The sequence below is a fragment of the Dermacentor variabilis genome, chromosome 3 (genome assembly GCF_050947875.1).
Source record: "Dermacentor variabilis isolate Ectoservices chromosome 3, ASM5094787v1, whole genome shotgun sequence".
Lineage (NCBI taxonomy): Eukaryota > Metazoa > Arthropoda > Arachnida > Ixodida > Ixodidae > Dermacentor > Dermacentor variabilis.
Window position 1 is genome coordinate 61,510,699 of NC_134570.1, and position 19,038 is coordinate 61,529,736.

At 50.1% G+C, this 19,038-nt stretch overlaps 1 protein-coding gene and 1 pseudogene across 1 annotated transcript; both read left to right on the top strand.

Moving 5' to 3' along the window:
* Positions 1-5,994: 5,994 nt before the first annotated feature.
* On the top strand, positions 5,995-17,166 carry LOC142574540 (uncharacterized). The gene is made up of 4 exons (XM_075683596.1): positions 5,995-6,061; positions 7,114-7,300; positions 10,448-11,435; positions 16,573-17,166. Exons 1-4 carry the CDS (start codon positions 5,995-5,997, stop codon positions 17,164-17,166), a joined length of 1,836 nt encoding a protein of 611 aa, XP_075539711.1.
* On the top strand, positions 12,482-12,661 carry LOC142576941 (U2 spliceosomal RNA; annotated as a pseudogene).
* Positions 17,167-19,038: the final 1,872 nt, after the last annotated feature.

Here is a 19,038-nt window from a genome sequence, read left to right on the forward strand (position 1 = left end):
TGCACTCGCTGCAAAATGATTATTTTTTTCAACGTGGTTTCCTTGCTACGCTCTCAGTGTATTACGTTATCTTTAGTGGTGTTCGAATAATGATTTTTTTAATTGAATCGAATAACTCAAATGATATTGCGCAACAAAAAAAAACGACACGGACGTAAGAGAAGACCACACACCAAGCGAAAACTTTCAACTAAGTTTATTGTACCACTGAATCGATTTCATACATGTGAAGTAGTGTAGACTGCGCATGCGCTTACATGAAAATGAACTGCGCATTCATGTAACATAGTTACGAGTCATGTGATGCCGCCTCCAAGAAACTTAGTACTTTTCTCTGTGAGAGCCAGAGAAGGGAAGCTAACACACTTATCACCCAATTTCGCGATCATCTGCGCTTCAGATATTTCACGGATGAGCTGCATGCTGCCACGGGAAACAATCGTGCATTGGTCCTCAAGAGGTTTGCATTCATGATCGCGACAATGAATCGTCAAGAAACCACCGGAGCCATTTTTTAGATTGTTGCTGTGTTCGCGGAGCCGATTATTGAGGCAACGCCCAGTTTGTTCGATATATACTGCTTCCCACTCGAAAGCGGGAGGTTGTAAACGACCCGGTGGACACACACGACAAACTTTTTGCGGTGATGCTTTCTGCACTTATCGGAAGGAACGGCAGTTGGATCCGTCAAACTGCAAAGCTTGCCGAGCTTGTTGGGATCCGAAAAACAACTCTTACATTCGCCCTTCGGGCCATCTTTTTCAAGTTTGGGATATCCCGTGCATGTAAGGTATAACACTTACTTTACGTCGTATGCTGGGAGGGGCATCGGCACCTGACTTCTGGTTGCTGGATCGCGCTTCTCTTAAAATGCGTTCCACGACAGACATTTGCACCACCCTAGAAAATCCAGCCAAGCACAAACGTCGATTTTACTTTTCAAAGCTTACGTCCACTACATGACAGCAAGACTTGCTAAAGGTATTCTTGAATCACAAGCTGATAATGGCCCGCTTAACAAGCTTAGAATGTGCGGACGTATACGGCAGAAGTGGCTTCATGGCTCACGACTCATACGACCAACACGTGTGGCTGTCCTGAAAGCTCAGGCGAAGATCAAGGAAACGAAGAGACCTATCTGCCGGCATGTTATAAGTAGTTTGAAAGGGAACCAAACACTTCTGAAAAGTTTTTGACACGTTGTTAGTTTTCAGAATGAAGGCATTAGAAGAGCAGTCAATGAAAATTAAAAACTCATCAACGTATCTCAATATTTTAGGAACTGCAGTGCCTTGCATTTGTAATGAAATGTCACGGTCTAAAGAGGACAAAAACAAGTCACTAAGAATGGGAACAATGCAAGAGCCAATACAAATTCCACTCTTCTGCAAAAAACAATGGTTACCCCAAGTCATGAAGGTGGTATTAGGATAAAGCTTTACAAGTTCTAAAAACTGACTGGAAGTCATGCCGACCTCATTCTGGAAGGAAACAGCACCATGCTCATCAATACATTGCTTAACACAGGACAGTACGCTTCTATGCGGGAAAGAATAGTAAAGATCCTTTACATCGATAGAAAACGCCTGAAGACCATGGTCAGAATATGATTTCAAAAAATTAATCACAGTATCTGTGCTCTTAACGACAAAAGGTTGCTGACAGGCAGAGGGCCCAACTGTCAGCTGCAGGTTGGCAGGTTAACGGATCCAACTGCCGTCCCTTCCGATAAGTGCAGAAAGCATCACCGCAAAATGTTTGTCGTTTGTGTCCACCGGGTGGTTTACAACCTCCCGCCTTCAAGTGGGAAGCAGTATATCGAACAAACTGGGCGTTGCCTCAATAATCGGCTCCGTGAACACAGCAACAATGTAAAAAATGGCTCGGGTGGTTTCTTGGCGATTCATTGTCGCGATCACGGATGCAAACCTCTTGAGGACCAATGCACGATTGTTTGCCGTGGCAGCACGCAGCTCATCCGTGAAATATCTGAAGCGCAGTTGATCGCGAAATTGGGTGAAAAGTGTGTTAGCTTCCCTTCTATGGCTCTCACAGAAAAAAAGAACTAAGTTTCTTGGAGGCGGCATCACATGACTCGTAACTATGTTACATGAATGCGCAGTTCATCTTCATGTAAGCGCATGCGCAGTCTACACTACTTCACATGTATGAAATCGATCCAGTGGTACAATAAACTTAGTTGAAAGTTTGCGCTTGGTGTGTCGTCTTCTTTTACATCCGTGTCGTTTCTTTTTTTTTTTTTTTTTTGTTGCGCGATATTATTTGAGCAATAGATTACCAACTTTCCCGAAATGCTGCTCTCATTAAGAATCGAATAACTATATTTGAGAAAATCGACTCTTGAATATCAGATGGAATATCGAATGTTTCCTCATTTCTAAACGGAGTAAGTTTGTTTGGGGAGCATGTGGTGAAAAGAAGAGTGGTTTTTCTTACTTTATATGTCACACTTATACAAATATGTCATTTGCAAATTGTCACACAATCAACTGAGGAAATTGTAAATGGGAAACAACTGTTTCCAGTTATGTACTGTCATCACGAAAATGTCATTAATAAAAAAAGAGAAATGAACACGTTCCCAAATGCGGGAAGAATGTAAGTCGCATCTTGAAGTTTCTGCGTACAACAGACGCTATGCTTCCAAAACAAACAAACTGCCGAACTGAAGTTCTTCTAAGGCACAGGCGTATGGCAACCTGTTTTCTGACAGAGAGACGTTGGCGTCGCTACATACGTGAGAACACAAATGAGAGAATATGTTTTTAACTCTTGGTTCATATTCTTATCTTATGTTGCCCTATTACCGTCAGAACGATGACTCTTAGCTTTATGCATTGCTTTATTCTTAATGGCGTCGACCTTGTGATTTGTGCTCGCGTTAGATATTTTACCTTCGCTTAATGTACTAAACATTTCCTGCATGTATGTATTCATTGAATAATTGCCTTCGTTGTACTTGTAACCCGTGTTGATTTTCTTATTGCGCTATTCTTTTTCAACGAAGCTGTTAAGGGCCACTTCCCCCCCAGGATCGTGTCAGTGTTGCCGACACAAAACTCGAGCCTTCTCCTCAGGCGTCCGTGTCAGACGCCCCCTGCCGTTTTTGTTTCCAGTTTCTCGCGAATACTCTGTAGCTCTCAATATAATCTATATTTACTGGAAAAGCTTACACTGAAATTGGCCGGTAAGACGACTCCATCATTACGGCGAGTTTCATTTGCTTACCATAATTAGTTCGCTCTCACAGGGAAGTTGTAAACGTTACAGAATTTCCGTCAGCTGTCAATACATGGCCCTCTACGGAAGGAGTATGGTTACAGGAGACGGCTGTAACTCGTGTTTTATCTAAACTACCCCAAAACCAATTATATGAGAATTAGCCGCTAAGACGACTCTATCATTGTGCCGAGTTTCATTTACTTTTCGTAATCATGTAGTTCACCGTGAAATTGTAAATATTGTGGAATTCCCGTCTGCCATGCGGCGGTACTTGCACACGTCACTACTTAGTAAAAAAGTAAGAATAAATCACTCCACAGTCAAACGATGTATTCGTTGTCTGTTTACTTTAATAATAATAATAATAATAATAATAATAATAATAATAATAATAATAATAATAATAATAATAATAATAATAATAATAATAATAATACCAATATTATTTAATAGTACCTGATACCTATACCCACGGCATACTTATACATTACCTCGAAGTAGAACTGACTATGGTTTCACAATGTTGTACATATTGCCTGACTGCTATACGTCATTTCCAGCTATTCGAGATTCATTTGTGACTTAACCCGCCGTGGTTGCTCAGTGGCTATGGTGTTGGGCTGCTGAGCACGAGGTCGCGGGATCGAATCCCGGCCACGGCGGCCGCATTTCCATGGGGGCGAAATGCGAAAACACCCGTGTGCTTAGATTTAGGTGCACGTTAAAGAACCCCAGGTGGTCAAAATTTCCGGAGTCCTCCACTACGGCGTGTCTCATAATCAGAAAGTGGTTTTGGCACGTAAAACCCCAAATATTATTATTATTATTTGTGACTTAGCTCTTGTTGACCTTATATTCTAAAGCATTTTACTTTTCCTTTATTATTGTAATTTTACACTGTATCACGTTAATCCAAATATATTTCATACTATTTATTTAATATGCGAGTATTCCCTACATGGTACGTATAATTACATTTGAAGTTCCATATATCTTTGTATAACGATCTACGTAAGTCTTGTAGTCCCATATATCTTTGTATAAAGATCTACGTAAGTCTTGTACTCACAATGTCCGAGGTAACTTCATTGCACAACGCATATTGTACTTTAATATTGCTGAGCTTTTTCATTTTTTTTTTCTCCTGTTGTAACTGTCAATGTTCTTAAATGGGTTCGAGAGCTTTGTCAAGTGGTCGCATAGACTTTTTTTCTCTATTACCCCCAGTTTGTACTGCAGCACACTGTAATGCAAACTGCAATAAAGCTTTGATTGATTGATTGATTGATTGATTGATTGGTTGGTTGATTGATTGATTGATTGATTGATTGATTGATTGATTGATTGATTGATTGATTGATTGATTGATTGATTGATTGATTGATTGATTGATTGATTGATTGACAGTGTCCCGAAGATTTCGCTGCGCGTGTTCGAAAAAAAGGTTTTGCGCTCACCGCTGCACTGTCCTTGCTCAAATTTTGCAGAACGATCGCATTTCGGGGTCGACTTTGTTTAGTATAACACTCGGCACAGTTCATTGCCTGGTTTTTGAGAGCGAAAGAAAGTGCAAATTTGCCTGCGCTTATAGGGATGCGAGCTGCTGCCGCGACGGAGCCAGCACAAACTTGTGTCGCCACCTCTCGTCGTCTGCAGATAGCAGCGTTTCAGGGAAGGAAGTCGCGTTCCAGGAGCGGCTGACACGCGGCAGCCCTAATAGAGTATTCGAAAAGCTTCGAATATTCGACAGTTTCAGTGGGCGAATTTTCCGGTCGTATACGAATCGAAGCGCAAAGGCTATGCGATTCATATTCGATATTTAGAATGTTTGCGCACCCCGAAAAGTTTTCCTGGAGGCCAGTGCATAAAAAAACGCTTACATTATTTGATGCACGCGGGCATCACGCCAAGGGCCAGACAACCCAGTAACTTCTAAGATGATAGACAACTTGGTTGCTGTGGGTAACTGGCGTCTAATTCCAGTCTCCTCCGCTGCCGTCCTGCAGAATCAAAAGAAAGAGTTATTCTTTGCATCGGTCTGTCTCGCCAGAGACTCAAGTAAGGGTTGGTACACGCTTCGTATTCTAACAAGAAAAAGAAAATTCGACAACTTCTGGTAAATTCTCAAATCGAATATGAATCGATTAGCCAAAGACTATTGAATTTGTACTCAAAGTGCCGAATATTCGCGCACCCCTGGAACTTATGTTTTTTCCCCCAACTGATAACAAGCGACGATATCATATAAAAGTGGAACACGGGTGTCGAGGGAAGTCTATAATATCAGCCGAGTTCAATATGATGGCGAAGCAACCGACGTCGCAGGTTTCATTGGCCAGATCCGGCACTCTTTCGTGTGAACCAGGGCTTGCCAAACGAAAAGAGGCCATCTCGACGCGCCAACGGCCTCCCTTTGGCACCGTTATTGCTTCGTATGGCTGCATTCTATCGCGCTGGTCTCGGCGTTAAAGGAATGCAGGAGGTCCTCGGTCCGGTATCGATCCCACGGGCGGCCCACGAGTACAGCGACAATCGCGTGGCCTTGGGCCCAGCTTCGCATCGCGGTATCATGGGCCTCGGTCCGCTGTGCTGTGCTCTATTCTGTTTTCAAGGCGTGCGCTGCGGAATGGTCGAGCTGTTGCGTGCCTTCTTAATTTTAGAGCGAAGTTTTCTTTGCAACATTCTTCCAGCGTTTCAGATGCCGGCTGCCTCTGCACAGCCGACAGTATACGACAACTTCAGCCATAAGTCATGGGAAACTATAGGCCCGTGTGCGACTGTGATACGAGAACATTCTTGGCAAATGCCCAAGACAAGAGTGGGTATGTGCCACTGTTTAAGTGCCCGAATAGACAAGTAGAACAAGACGAAGGAGCTCGAAGAGATCGAATGAGCCGGTCACAGGGAGTTGAAGATGTCGGAATCAAAAGCAACTTATAATGGGGTGAAAGAAGTGAAGTGTACAGAATCGAACCGAAGCATGCATTGAGGGAGGAGCGTTGAGCGACGGATAACAGGATAAACAGGCGTACCATGTCCACCCGCTGCGCCCCCTAAGTGGCTTGAAAACCGTCGTGTGGACCCCCGCTCAGCGACTGTGCCCGGCAACGCGTCGGCTCACAGTTTGGCTCGAGATCTCGCGCGCCGAGCCTCATCCGCGGATGCCGACGGTGTGAACGAGGAGGAGAGACACGAGGAACCCTGCGAGACTTATCAAAAAATAGCCCATGGGTATCGCTTGAGGCGTCGCGCGCTCCCACCACCGGCCAAGCAACTCGATAAAATGCAGGCGGTCGCGTTTAGGCGACTCCAGACGAACACATACCCACACCCAACTTACATTACCAAAATCACAGGGGGCAAGGGAAGCGAGCTATGTAGGCTCTGTTCACAAACTGGGACACTCACACACTTAATGTGGGAATGCATCTCGCTCCCGTTTTCTCATCCCCCCGTCAGCAGCGAAACTGACTGGACAGCCTGGCTCAGTTACGGGGACGTCGACCGACAGCTTGAACATGTGAACTGGGCGGAGAAGGCCAAGCAGGCCCAGGGCTTTACTTGAGCCCGATCTCTCAGCCACCCCCCCGCTTCCCCTTCCCCTTTTCAATAAAGTTTACGACCACCCCCAAGAAGTCGGTAACACAGATGGAAAAACACAGATGGTAACATAGATGGTAACACAGACGGTAACACAGATGGAGATGGAAGAAGTCGGCTACACAAAACCTAATAAGGGCCTTTGCGAATCGAAGCACAGTGGGTACCTGAGCATTTTCTCCTGTACTGCTCTAAGTACTTTTATTGTCTCTTGTTGTCTAATAACCAGCGTAAGCCTAATTTGAATGATTGTTTTCTACCACGACGCAGGGGGCCCACCGAGCTGCCGTCTCGAAAACGAAGAACTACGAAGTGTTCACGAGCATCGATCTCTGAACGAAAAAGTGGAAGAAGAAGAAGAAGAAGTAGACACGGATCGCGAGGAGGGCTCCGCGGAATCGTCCCGAGGTGAAATTCTTTCCATGGCGACTGACCAGAAGAAGCTTCCCGATTCCAGGTGAGGTTTCTACGTGTGACGCAATCTGTAGACTGGATGTCGCAGGCTCATTTCAGCAAAAGAAAAATGTGCCTGGGGTTCAACATCGCTTGGGCCTAGTTATACGAGCGAAACCTCTGTTAAGCATAGTCAGAAACGCTTCTTTAGTGCTTCGTTCCGGCGTTCTGTGTCGGCAAGAGGCTCAGACTCAGCCTGGTGCCTGCGGCGAAGAGTATACGCGCTCCCACCGGCGCGTGCTTCATCCATGGCCAGACTGAGCGACCAAGCTTAAGGTGTGTTTAGAGTACGACGTTATCAGCGCGTTGGCGAGAATCGGAGCGCGTTGACAGCGCCCGGTTACGTAGGGTGCACCAGTGCGTCGAACCATCGGTCGAAATGTCGACGCTTCTCTTGCCAACGTGACGTAAAGTGTGCGCGTTCTCACGCTACGTTAGGCTATATTTAGCCCTTTAAACCCTCGCCTAGTCAGTGGCACACAACGGCGAGGCTCGAGCGAGCGCAGCTGAGACGCCTCTCCGCAACGGATCACGCGACGTGTGTCCCTCTCACACGTGCCCAAACGCACGCCGTCACACGGTCAAACGCTCCCAAGGTCAAACGCTCGCCGAGATTGACCTTGGGAGTCGTACCTAGAGGATTAGAGCTTTTGCTCTAAAGTAGACGAAAGAACAGTGATGATTCTGCATTTGGCTCTCGAAGTCGTCTTTGATGGCGTCTGAGCACTTTATGTCCAGTGACAAACGATTTGGAACTAATAATGCAGTCTCTCCGGGGTGGCAAGCGAAAATCACAAAGAGCTGCGCGCAAACTAAACAGTATTATTTGAGGGACTCAGATTAGGGGAACAAAGCGGCTTGCAAACGCAAATATCCGAAGCTACTTGGGTTTTGATGGCACGCAAGCATCTTGCGCATGGAAGCAGAAAACAGGCTTCTTGGGTCTCCTAATCTGAAAACTAAAGACAGTTCCGCGCAATCAAAGCTGCCAAAACAGCAATGTTGGTGGTTGTTTTCTCAAGTTTGAAATCGTGTTTAGCCCGATTTTCATAAAAGTATTCTGTCTTGTTGTCGTCGTTTTGCTACATTCGAGCTTCGGTTCAGGATTGCGCACTCTTCAGTTGCGCAAGGCTGTGATAAATTAGATCGCAGTCTATCAGACACCTTGAAACTGTGGCGGCACTCACGGTCGAGGATTTGTCTCTTGGACCATCCATCGGCACCCTCGGTGAGAGGAATCTCTCTGCGTGAACGTCTCTGCTCGGCCTCCTATTCTCTAAGTTGGGGGTTAGCTTGCCTTTGCTGGCGCTTGTCTTGGGTTGCCTGCTCTTGAAAGTGGGGGTTGGCTTGCCTCCACTGGCGCTTGGCTTGTGCGTTCCGACCTCGATCCTCGGTGGTAGCGGCATTGCTCCGCTTGTGCTTTGCTTGGGCTTCTCGCTCTCAAAGCTTGGGATTTGCGCACCGTCGGCGCTGCCGCTCGCGCCCAGCGGACTCCATGGGGCGAAACGGCGCGCGCCGGCGCAACACCTGTTCCTATACCCCTCTTCTCCCCCTCCCCTGGCGTGCGCTCTGGCGCGTATTGACCCCCCCCCCCCCGCGTTACACCGGACAACGTACGGCGCAGGGTCCACTTAGAACAGGTCCGCTGTTAAAACTCTGTATTACTTGCAGTGCTCTTCAGCTTAGTCGCCAGGCTAGTGACTCGCATCTGACAGGTAATATGAGCGGGTTGCATATACGACTGACTTTCAGTGCACTAGCAGCCTTCTTTCTCTTTTTTTTTGTTTAATCCGCACCATTCGAGATCTCCGCCATTGTCAGTGATCGAACAAGCGACATCAAACTCAAGCGGAACGCCATGTCCAATTAGTTACCGTGGGAACTGGTTGGTATAGGTGAATGTGACAAAAAAAATAATCGGTGAGGTCCGAGCAGGCGTCACAGTGGTCACACATAAAGTACTAATCTTTAGTATATGTGGGGTGATTTAGAAACAGTGGCGCTTTGATGCAGATATGCGCGTTGATGCAGCTGCCACTGCATCGGAAGAAACCTCACGGAGTTGCGATATAATTCCCTGCAACACAGTTACCTAACGCTGCGATCAGCAACCGCGCCGACTTGTTCGGAAACAGCGTGTTCTTCGCCGCTCGGCATTAAAGAGGAGCGAGGGTGGCAGCAGGCGTCAGGGAGAGAGAAAGCTTTATTAACAACTCTTCGTCCGAGTAGTCGTTGAGCTGGACTCCGACCGCGTCGGAGGCCCCACTCTTGGCCTCTTGGGTAGACTCAGGGACTCCTGGTACAGCACAGTGTGCTGGCTCAGCACATTGGCCACCGTTGTTTGTCGAAGGTTCGTGGTGGAATGGACCACTCCTCCCAGTTGCCGGGACGCTTCTTCGCTGGTACTATGGAACATGTTGTGTATTTAAAAGGGCACGTCACGGAGCACTCCCGATAGGTGTACTTGATGAAGGGCTAAGCACCGCGGTGCGCAGTCTTTACAGGTTTGGTAGCCTAGGTCCATTTTAGTATAATCGGGAATGGTGTGGCTTCAGTAATGTCTGTGTTTGTGCTGTTAGTATGTTCGAGGCTGGCTGTTTTAGATGCGTCTAGGATGGTGCACGGAGTAGTGTGACTGCGACCTTGCGAGACTTAAGATCTACAGCCAAGTTTTGCGATATATATGCAGCTTTCTTTATGGTGTCGTAACATTATTTTCCTGCTGAGAACGGCGAGCGCGATGAACGCGGCTTTTCCTGAAATCACCATCAATAGCTGTTTTCTGAGTAAATAAAAAGTAAACGAACAGTAAGTCGGTGCATGATGAAGCTTCAACGCCGTGTTCATTTTCCCATGAATATCCATAGTGGCCCGCCATGGCCCCACGTGAAGCCAAAATGCATACGCCTCGGGTGGAAATATTGGCGTAAGCGCCGCTTGCGCCCACAAACAAGGCTGGTGGGCCGTGTTTGCAGTGGACTGAAATTTGTTCCTGAAATTTGTAACGCGTCGGCAGCCTTCAGTAGGCTAACAGGAACACCCATAACAGTATGAACGATTTTTGAAATCGTCTGTCTAAGCCTCTCCAGGGCTGCTCATCCTTGGCCATGTGACGCGCCACTAATCTTCTCTGCTGGCATTCCATTCGCAGGGATGCCTCGACGATTCCTCCGCGTTCCGATCAAAGCCAAGACGGGAGCAAAAAGAAGAAAAAGAGGAAGAAACGCCGGCTCAAACGCGACGATCAAGTGTCTCACCCGAGCTGCTTGGCGCAGGAGTCCACCACGCTTTCGCAGCAGTCGTCGACGGCGTCGGTGTCATCGAGCGCGACACTGACGCCGGTCGTCAGCGTGTTGCCTAAAACAACCGACTGGACACCGTCCGCCTCCGGAAGCGAATCGGTCAGAACCGCGGCTTGTGAGCCCGTCTGGTTGATGCCAAAAGAAGAGGCAGACGTTACCGCCGTCAACGTCTCGTCGTCGTTGCAACAAAAGAGCGCCACGGAGAGCAAGAGCGCTGCTTCGGCCCGAGAACTTGTTGACCCGCGGCCCACAGCAAAGCCAGAGTGCCTGCAGTCAGAACCCTCCTTCGGCGCCACGGCGCCGCCCGGTGCTCACCCATGGAGCCTCCGATCCTCCTCCCTTGTCTGGGGAGGGAGCCTATTTGACCTGTCCCCAAGCACCAAGATGGACGAGACGACCCTGGTGATCGGATCCCGCGGAAGCGCGCCCGAGCTCTTCGGCATGTGGTCAGCTTCGCCGTGGATGGAACCACGCAGTTACGGTGTTGCCTCTAAGGATTCAGCCACGGCGCCGTACCCGATACGTCAGTCGTTCAGCGCGACCGCGTCACGGCCCGCAAGAATAACGATGCCGTCGTGGCTCTTTCCAAGACTTCGAGGCCCCGAAACGCCAGGCGGCTCGTCAGTACCGTCAGCAATGCCTCCGTTGACGGGACAGTCACCCTACGGTGTGGGCACAGAATCCGGTGGTGCTCTGAGCAATCTGCAGGTGCCGTACACTCCTACTCTGATGTCGACGGGCGCCTCGACTCATCCGAAGAATGCCGAAAGCCGTATCGCCGGAAGGGAAGACAACCGTTCGCTGAGCTTTTGCCAACTGGATGGTGATCGAGACGTCGTGAGTATACAAGTATATAGCAAGAACTGTAATTTGACTTCTTGTTTTTTAAGCGAATAGATTTTACCTTTCGTGCTCGTTTGCGTGGTCGGCAGTTGCTGTTCGAACTTTCACGCCCGATACAAAAGGCGCCGATTTTCGCGCGCGTCCTCGCGCAGCCAAGATTGGTTCACCGTGGAACGCCAACTGTACGGGGACGCGTTCACATTGGCAGGACATTCTTCGGTCTCGCAACGCCGATTCTGCGGCCGCTGACCTTGGCAGCGACTGGGAAATCGACGTCGCGCGACTTATAAATGCCCTCGTAGCGCCGATCGATCCGAGACCGATTTTCGTCACCGAAAAAAAAAAAAAAAACGAAACCAAGAGCCATTCCACTCTGGGAAGGTATATCGGCAGCAAAGATGTTTGGCACGCGACGCAGAATTTTGAACAAAGGTACGAACTCATTTACCGTTATCTTTATACACATTCGCGTGAACGACGGGACCGCCAACCCGAGGTGCCAGAAGAAACCAGACACGCGTGTCGTTTCAACGGGACCGCCACCACGCGAGAGCTGAAGGAAATGAAACTATTCACTGTAAAAATGTTTACACACTTAAAAGTTTTATTGTCGTACTGATAACACCCTTACCGTTAGGGCCTTCCAAAAAAATTTACAGGACGACAATGGAGCTCTAACTAGACATACGGTGACAAAAGATGTAGTTGAAAACTGTGTATTCGTTCTGACAGCCTTGGTGCTCTCAAAAATATCCGACAGGACAATTTCATATCTCTGCCTGAGAAATTCTCTCGTCAGATGTTTTTGTGCGCCCAAGGCTGTCAGAGTGATTATGTATACATAGTTTTCAACTACGTCTTTTGTTATTGCCCGTCTAGTTGGAGCTACGTTGTTGGTTTCTATAAGATTTTGTAAGGCCTTAACGGTAACGGTGTTACCACTGCGACAAGAAAACACCCTTAAGGGTGTAACCATTTTCACAGTTCGGATACGCAAGCACTTGGAACGCTGACAAAGAGAGGGTGGGGTGAACGTAGGCATGGCCGACGCGGGTCAAAGTGTAGTATCTGTTCTTATCAGCTTAATATCTGATACGGGTTCTATTTGGACGCAAGTTATAAAACTTACTTGTGCAAGTGGGCGAAGTGCTTCAAGCCTGCTTCACCTCCGCCGCGGGTCGGTCAGGTATTGCATTATCTGTGGCATCCGCATAAGGTTTTTGCACACGCAAAACAAAAATGCATGGAACCCTAACCATCAACAGCTTCGCCATAAAAACATAGCCCGTGTGTCGCAAGCCAGTCAGAACACGCGATTTTTACCTCCCTGGTTCACGAAAGCTCGGCTTCCCGAATCCCAAACTGCGTGAAATCCGCATCAATTTTTGTTTGCCCACATAGACTGAATACTTTTGCGCTAACGATGAATTTAAAACAAATCTAGGAAAAGTTAGCTTACGAGCTTCCGTGCGTGCAGAGCGCATTTTACGAAAGTGGACCGGCGGCAATCATTTCGTCGCGAGCGACGTCGCGCGATCCGACCGAGCCCCGCCAGTATGAACGGGGCTTTATAGCTACTCGAGACGCTCGTGCTACGTACTAGTGTTCTGAGGAATCCGAAGGTTTAGGTGCTGCACTGGAGCACTCGGGAAGGAGCATTCCGCCGATTACGTTCGCCTACCTACCCGCGCCGTGACCTGTATCGCCGTTTCACTCCATTCACGTGTTGCCGACGACGGTTACATCCTGTCGCCCAACACCACCGTCGGCCTGTCGCAGAACGTCGCATTCCCACACACTGTCTTCCGTAAAAAAGACAATGCCACCTGTCTTCCTGTGGTGAATTTCGGCCTATATGCCCTCATGTGCTACCTCAGGCAATATCTCTAGCAACCTTGGCACCGGCTTGCGACTGTACCATATTTCTGCCCTAAAACCCGAGTATTAGAGCCTTTAACGGTTATGATCGCTCCTGACCTTGCGGCCCACCGTGCGGACGCACTTCGTTGCCTTCTCGCCTCGTACTGGGACATTTTCAACCTCGATGACCGGCCACTGGATCAAACGATGGTTGTGAAACATCGGACGCACACCGGCAACGCCAGCCCGATTCACCCCCTCCCCCGCCCCCGGCGGGCCTGCCGCCTCTCCCCTACTCAGCGTCAAGTCATACAGAAGGAAGTCGACAAGATACTTGTCCGAGATATCACTGAGTCTTCTTGTAACCCTTGGGCTTCGAGGGTCGTGCTCTTCAGACAAAATGATGACAGCTGGCGCTTCTGTGTCGACTGTCATCATCTGAAAAGAGTAACAAAAAAAGAAAGAAAGGCGTGTATTCGCTGCCGCGGATAGATGACTCCCTCGATGGTTTATATGGCGCAATATATTTGTCTTCGATAGACCTTCGTTCCGGGTACTGGCAAATTGCAGCTGACGACATGGGCTCTGAGAAGACCGCTTAGTTATGTCGGTCATCCACCCTACATCGCACCCCCTGCCCGCATAGCGTCGGCCAAGAACTTCAAGTGTAAAGCCCACATCTCTGTACCATTACATTTTCCTCTTCATTTTCTCCGCGCGCAGCATAGAATGGAACCGCCTTTCGCACCAAATTGCAGCAATAACCTGTTCAGGAACATTTTTTATTGATATAACCAATTTTCTTTCCGAGTGACGTAATGTGGCTCTATTGTAAACACACCGCTTATGTAATACGCCCAAGAGGGGCCTTTAAGGAAATGAAGTGATAGGACGCGATCATACCGACACTCCAGGCGCACTTTTGCCGTCGCCGTGATGTTCCGTATAAAGTCCAAGGGCGATAACAGTGTCGCCGCGCGCCGTATGCTGCATGTGAGAGTGAAAGCGCGCGAGGGGAGTCTATTATGGCGGCTTAATCAGGCGCGCGCAAGCAAGGAAAGCGGGGAGGAAAGGCGCCTTCTTCCGTCGCGCGAGAAGGCCGGGGAAGGGGAGAGCGTGGGGGTGGCATTGTACTTCACGAGCAAGTACGGTTCGCGCGGCCGCGCCCGAGGGGCGCCAACGACCGTAGACGACCGCGGCTCAAGCTTGTGCGCGCAAGGAAAGAAAGCGGGAAGGCAGCCCACTGTCTTCTATCGCGCGCATAGTCCCACTGGGAGGGAAGGTTGGGGGCGGCATTATACTTTGGCTGCAATTTGGTATTCCCCGGCCGAGCGCGCCCTTCTTTGAAAGCCATCTGCAGGGTGTAGGTGTGCCGACAGCTCATACTTTTGTGCGAGTTATGTTCTCGCTGCTCACTTTGCGTCGAAGCGATAGACAGCACGAAGGTCACGTCGCTCGCTGCTTTTGCCGCGCGTCCTCAGGCCAGAGTTTTGATTGCGCGCCCACAGTTAGCGAGTGTGATGAGTGTATGCTTGGTGTGCCTGCTGACACCATGCTTGTTAATTTAGTTAATAAGTGAACGTTTACAGATTTAAACGGCCAATGAAGCTAATACCCTTACTTCATTAGCTGCATACTAATTTGCTATCGCAATAATCGATGTTCCTTCCGCCTTTTTAGCGAAACTAGGTCTAGGCACTTCAGCGTTTGGCGGCTGCGCATTATCCTGGCTCACCAACTACCGTAGCGATAACACGGGTGAACACAAGCAGATGCATAATTCATGCCTTCTCGCATATTAAAAACGTGGTTAAAGAATGGATACTTATTACTAAGCCCTGTATATAGCATAATTTCGCCCGACGTCCGGGCTCGTACGTCAATGGAGCCAAAGCCATAGAGATTTCTAACATAACATATCTCGAAAAGCCATGGACCTTGCTCTGGCTAGTCTGAAAATTTCATCTTCATACCTAATTTGCATTATCAACAACAATAATATAAAAATTGAAGAAAAACAGTTTTTAATATTCCTTCTTGGGCCTTTAAATTACTGCTGCGGATTGGATTGGTGTTGGGGCAAGGAATCCGCCAAGCCCACCGACGAATACGTCCGGTAGTAGGAATGAAGGAAAAAGTTTATTTGGCATTAGTCACACGGCTTCAGTTACGGATGTCCACTCCCTGCAGGAACAACTTTAACGTTCGAGTTCAGATCAGGACACGTCGCCCCCCCCCCCCCCCCCCACTGCACGATAGGTCTTCGCTTTTAATACCGTCGTCTTCCCTAGGCGACTCGACTACGGCATCTGATGACTGTATCACCGCCAAACACAATCGTGGAATCATTTGCGATACCACGCCCATGCTATCGCAACGCTCCGTAGCACCCCATCCCCTAGCATCCCCCTCTCCGACGGTATGGGATTTGTGGCAGAATAGCAACCTGCGAATCCAAGGTTGGCGCCGTTCTTCGGTAGCATTTGAGGTTGGCCCTCTTCAGCATTAGTTCAGGCTGTCAGGTAGTGGTGTTGCCTTTTATGGACCCGTCAGCAGTCGATGTCAACGCTGCTTTGACTTCTTGGTAGGCGCTGATGGATGGGTGGGCGTTACCTCGTGGCAACCCCTACCTTTGGCTGTGTTGCCTGTGGCCTTTGGCCGTGATGAGACGTAGCAATACCAAATCGAAAAGGAAGGCAGATATGTCTGTACTTATATGTTTCGACGCAAAGCGTCTGTCGGTATGGTCAGCATAGGGGTCGCTTGCTAAAACCGCATATAACTAAAACGTAATACTTAGGGAGCCTATACATGCCTGTGTTGGTTCCATAATACTATTGACATGCATACTTTTTTGCAACTTCTACAGCGAAGCTGTTAAGGCCTACTTTCCGCCTTATCGTGTCCGCGTGTAGAAAAAAATCCCCAAGATAGCGCAATGCCGGGCCGACCTGCGGCGAATGTGAAGCAGGCGTGAAATACGTGGGCCGATCCCGAAGATAGTGAAACTCCAGGCCAATCCACGGTATAGGTGCAGTTCGCCATTAAGGGACCCTCATACACAGCTTCGCTGGTCATCCTTCTTCACAGAGTGGAAGGCCAGTGAGTTCCTTTATATGCTTCGTTTGCACCGTTCGTTCAGTTTACGAAAAAGGGACTGTCTACTTATAATGCACTAACTCGATCCTTTGCGCATCATACACACAAACGAGACAACGACGTATCTTTTTATTCAAGCCCCTGTACGTATTTCACGTCGCTCTTCTTTCAGAGACAGCTTCCCGACGCTGTCGTCGCAGATCCTTCGGTCGGAGTCACTTGGAACAAAACAGTGGTCATCGCCGCAGGGTTCGGCCTGTTCTGGGTGTCGTTCGTCGTCGTCCTGCTCCTCCTGTGGGAGCATCGCTTAAAGGCGCACAGCCGGGACCCAATGTGCCGAACGGAAGACTGCGTTCGACACGCCGATCTTCTCGCCAACATCATCGCCACCTCGAGCGTGGATCCGTGCGAAGACTTCGCAGCGTACGTCTGCTCCTCCCCGTCGCGCGCCGGCTTCCTTTCCAGCGACAACCACGACGCGTCCGCCATGGACGCCGCAATCTACAGCTGGTACAGCGGACTCGGAAAAATGCTACACGTCGGTTCTGCCGCGGTGCCATTCGGTCGCAAGCCGCTCGAGATGTACGAGTCCTGTTCGGAAGGCGTTTCGCGGCTCGACTCCGACCCGGTCGAGTTCCTGCGTTTCGTGAACGAGGCGGGGCTAAGTTGGCCCGACGAGCCGCCGAAGGGCGCGGACGCCCTCTCCGTGTTCGTGTCGCACGCTTTTAACGCGATAGCGTTAAGGAGCTCTTCTTCTTCTTCGTGATTTGAGGAGAGGGAAAATACGCTCAGTTCTGCAGCCCATATGGGAGCACGGCGCAGCGTAATGGGGAATGGGGGCGGGGAAAGAAAGATGAGAGGGTAGAGGGGGAGAGGGAGAGTAGGCTTCAGGCAGCAGACGTCAGCATCATCGAGGGGCGATGGCCGGCGCTCGGGCAGAGGCCGTGTGAGGCCGAAGTCTATTGGCGATCTAGAAGCCCGTTTGTGTAAACATATTCAAGCAGGCTTGCCAGAGCCGGGAGGTGGTAGCGGGCCGGGAAGAGCAGGTGTGTCTCTGACGTAGCCGGAAGTCCATACCGTCGGTAGGTGGCAGTGACTGGAGCGCGTTCCTGGGCTAATGCAGGACAGGTACAGAGTAGGTGCTCAAGGGTCTCGGCGTCACCGCACCTTCTGCAGGCCGGCGAGGCGATGCGTCCCTTGGCATGGAGCCTAGCTGCCGTCCACACGGAGCCCGTGCGCAGACGAAGGAGTGTAGAACGGTCCCGTCGCGAGAGGCCGTTCTCAGGGAGGAGTTTTGGGGCGCGGTTGGTAGCTACCCTACTATCTGGATGGCTGGATGTGAGCAGCTGTTTGAGTCGCTGCCTGGAGAAGTCCGATGCTGCGACTGCTCTGGTGAGTGGAACGGTCGGGTGGTGGGCGGCCTTAGCAAGGACATCCGCCTCCTCGTTTCCAGCGATCCCTACGTGGGAAGGCAGCCAGTGGAAGGAGATGGCTACCCCCACTGCAGAGAGGGCCGAGATTTTTGCTCTCAGGAGGGTCTCAGTGACTCCGTGTCGGCGGTGATCGGAGAGTGCCTGGAGAGCCGGTCGCGAGTCACTTAGTACCGCCACTGGTTTTGTCGGGGGATCCTCAGCCAGGAGGTCTGCAGCTAGGTGGAGTCCCGCCAGCTCAGCTGCTGTAGAGCTCGCGCGAAAAGGAAGTCGGCACTGCCTGCTCCTGCCCTCAGATGGGATGGTACATGCCGCCGCTGCGGAGCCGTTGGAGAGCACGGAGCCATCCGTGTACACGAGCAGCCTGCCGTCCAGCTCTTCCAGGAGTTTGCCAGTAGCTGCCTGTTGTAGTGCTGCTGCTGGCGTCCGGCGCTTTGATGCTCCATTCAGGGATAGGTGCACCTCTGGAGGCTTCTCGTGTGGCGGAGGTGTGACCATGGGCACTGGTCGTTGTACAATCAGCTCTTCGTAGAGCTGACAGAGGGCCCCCATGCGAGATAGTGGCTGGCTCCGCAGTCGGCAGAGCAGAGCCCCACCATCTGGAGCACGGTGCAGACGGTCAATGTGCCCAAGGGCACGTTGGAGCATGTGCAGCGACAGTGGCCATTCGCCAGCCTCGGCCAGTGTGGCAGCAATTCGAGAGTGCTTGGGGAGACCGAGGATGCTCCTAACTGCGCTCCTGTGCAGTCTCTCGAGTTGTTGCTTCCTGGCTGGAGATAGTAGAACCAGCGGCAGGGCATATAGCAGGATGGATGTGGCCGCCGCTTGGTTCATCCGCAGCGCCCACTTGACGGTGCAGCCCCGACCACGCTGCTGCATCTTGCTCACTGCCCCCTGGACTCTTCGGACTTTGGAGGTGACAGCCTTGACAGCAGGAATCCAGGAGAGCCGATGATCAATGGTTAGGCCTAAATACGTGACCTGCCGCTTCCATGGGACGGTGGTGTTTGCAATGCGCAGCTGTTTCACGTGGAGGCGTGCGGAGGCTAGCGGGTGTACCAGTAGTGCCTCTGTTTTTGCCGGGGACACGGAGAGGCCAATGCCACCGAGGAAGGAAATGACCGCTTCTGATGCCCTCTGTAGAGAGCCCCGGATGGCAGCGATGCTTCTCCTGGGTCCTCGTATCCACAGCGCCACATCATCTGCGT